The 2,061-nt window shown below is 38.2% G+C and overlaps 1 protein-coding gene across 1 annotated transcript in view; it reads left to right on the forward strand.

The window, feature by feature from the left end:
* Positions 1-2,061, forward strand: part of unm_sa1614 (un-named sa1614) — a 28,323-nt gene that overhangs the window by 24,170 nt on the left and 2,092 nt on the right. The window contains exon 27 of the mRNA XM_044348592.1: positions 766-891. Within this exon, the coding sequence (XP_044204527.1) occupies positions 766-891 (126 nt within the window). The remainder of the gene's footprint in view (positions 1-765; positions 892-2,061) is intronic.

Genomic DNA, 2,061 nt, shown 5'->3' on the forward strand with positions numbered 1-2,061 from the left:
TAGATAAAGATTTTCATGAACGTCAGTTTTATCATTTAAGAGATTTGAATGTTTGCATTAAAACATTAAAGTCGATATGAGGCACTTTTACAGTTTAAAGAATATTTTACACCTTGATACTGTTTACAGCACACTTAAAAAATTGTGAAACATGAAAACCTGTGGAGGAATAAATACGAAATCTTTCATAGTTTGTTCTGATTAAAACTTTGTGAGAAATATGTGAAAGTATCCTGTTGTTAACCCTGCTGAGCACAGTGAGCCAGCTGTATCATTAATGTGCTATGTAATTTTCTTCTTTTAAATGCTTTTTGTCCTCCTGCTATTAATAGTAGCTAATACTGTCTCTGTGACTACTGTTAATACATACAGTAGTACAACCTCACAAGTACTAAGTATAATTATATAAACTACTGTACCTTTAACTTCCTTGCAACCACCTAAAATCACAATTGTAACCACCCTGAACACCCTAGAAACCACATAACACTCCAGAAACACCTTAGCAACCATATTGCAAGCAACTAGCAACATCCTAGCAACCATCCTCAACAGCTTAGCAACCCCCCAGGAACACATAAGTAAGCATCCACTAATGCTTTAACCTTAGAGACAGCTATACAAATCTTAGCAGCCACCTAGCTACATTTGTTTAAAATTGACTATATTTTATTTAGAAACATATCCCCTTTCTTTTATAATTAACATTTATTATTGTTACTGTTAGTAGGAACATTTTCAGTATTATCTGCATGTGTCCATCAGCCTCGGGGCACGTCCAGTCGGAGGGCTCAGGCGCTGTATGACTGCCAGGCCGACCACCATGATGAGCTGAGCTTCTCTGAGGGACAGATGCTGGTGGTTCTGGGACAGGAGGACAGTGATTGGTGGGTAAGTATCATCGTCCTGCACTCTGACTGATGCTTTCGTTGGTGGGATGGAGGAAATCTTGCAATGTTGCTTCAGCTGTCCTCTAAGGTAGTGAGTGTACCGGTCTGTTAGTGTGATAATGTGAAAGATGCACAAATGCACAAATGAATCAGCCCCTGTTTTAATCCAAAGTCTTTTACACACACAATGACAATGCTAACATGCTAATACTAATAAGGTATACTGTTTACTATTTTACTTTAGCATGTTAGCGTGCTAATCATCACTAAATACTAAATGTACAGCTGAGGCTGATGGGAATGTTTTGCAGGTATTTCATCATAAACCAAAATATCAGACAGATTAAGATTTTGACCTGATGATGATGCGTTAAGGTAAAGGTTAAAGGATCACTAAATTCATCCTGAGGGGGGCATGAATTTTGGTACCAATCAATCTTGTAGATGTTGAGATGTTTCACAGGATGCAAGTCTGACCTGCTGGTGGAGGATCACTGAAGTTATTACAGTTAAAGGTGCAGTGTGTAGAATTTAGTGGCGTCTAGTGGAACAGACTTTGTAGAGATATAAAATATGTTATATAAATATGTTTTAATTAGTGTACAATCGCCTGAAAATAAGAACTGTTTTCGTTACCTTAGAATGAGCCCTTTATAATCTACATAGGGAGGGGATCCTCTTCCACGGAGCCCGCCATTAGTAGCCCAGAACAGACAAATCAAACACTGGCTCCAGAGAGGGCCTTTCATGTTTTTCACGAGTTCACAGCCACTGTAGGTTCTCCTACACACTTGGAAGGGGAGGGGGTACTCAGTTGGTTGCAATCTCTAACCTCACTGCTAAATGCCACTAATTCTACACACTGGTCCTTTAATCCTGAATGAACATCTGCACAAAATTTCATGGCAGTCTGTTCAATGGTTGTTGAGATATTTCGGTCTGGACTACAGTGGTGGAGTCTAGAGGGGCCAATAAAAATGAACAAAAATAACAAATTTCACTGAGAAAAAAGTATTTTTAGTTGACTTGAACTAACAATAATCAAATGGCCAAAATGTGACTAAAATGAACAATGGTGACCTCTGTTCAAGTTTCTAAATGTACAGTAAACATATAAATTTAAATTAATGTGTGTGTGTGTGTGTGTGTGTGTGTGTGTGTGTGTGTGTAG

The sequence above is a fragment of the Thunnus albacares genome, chromosome 4, assembly GCF_914725855.1.
Source record: "Thunnus albacares chromosome 4, fThuAlb1.1, whole genome shotgun sequence".
Lineage (NCBI taxonomy): Eukaryota > Metazoa > Chordata > Actinopteri > Scombriformes > Scombridae > Thunnus > Thunnus albacares.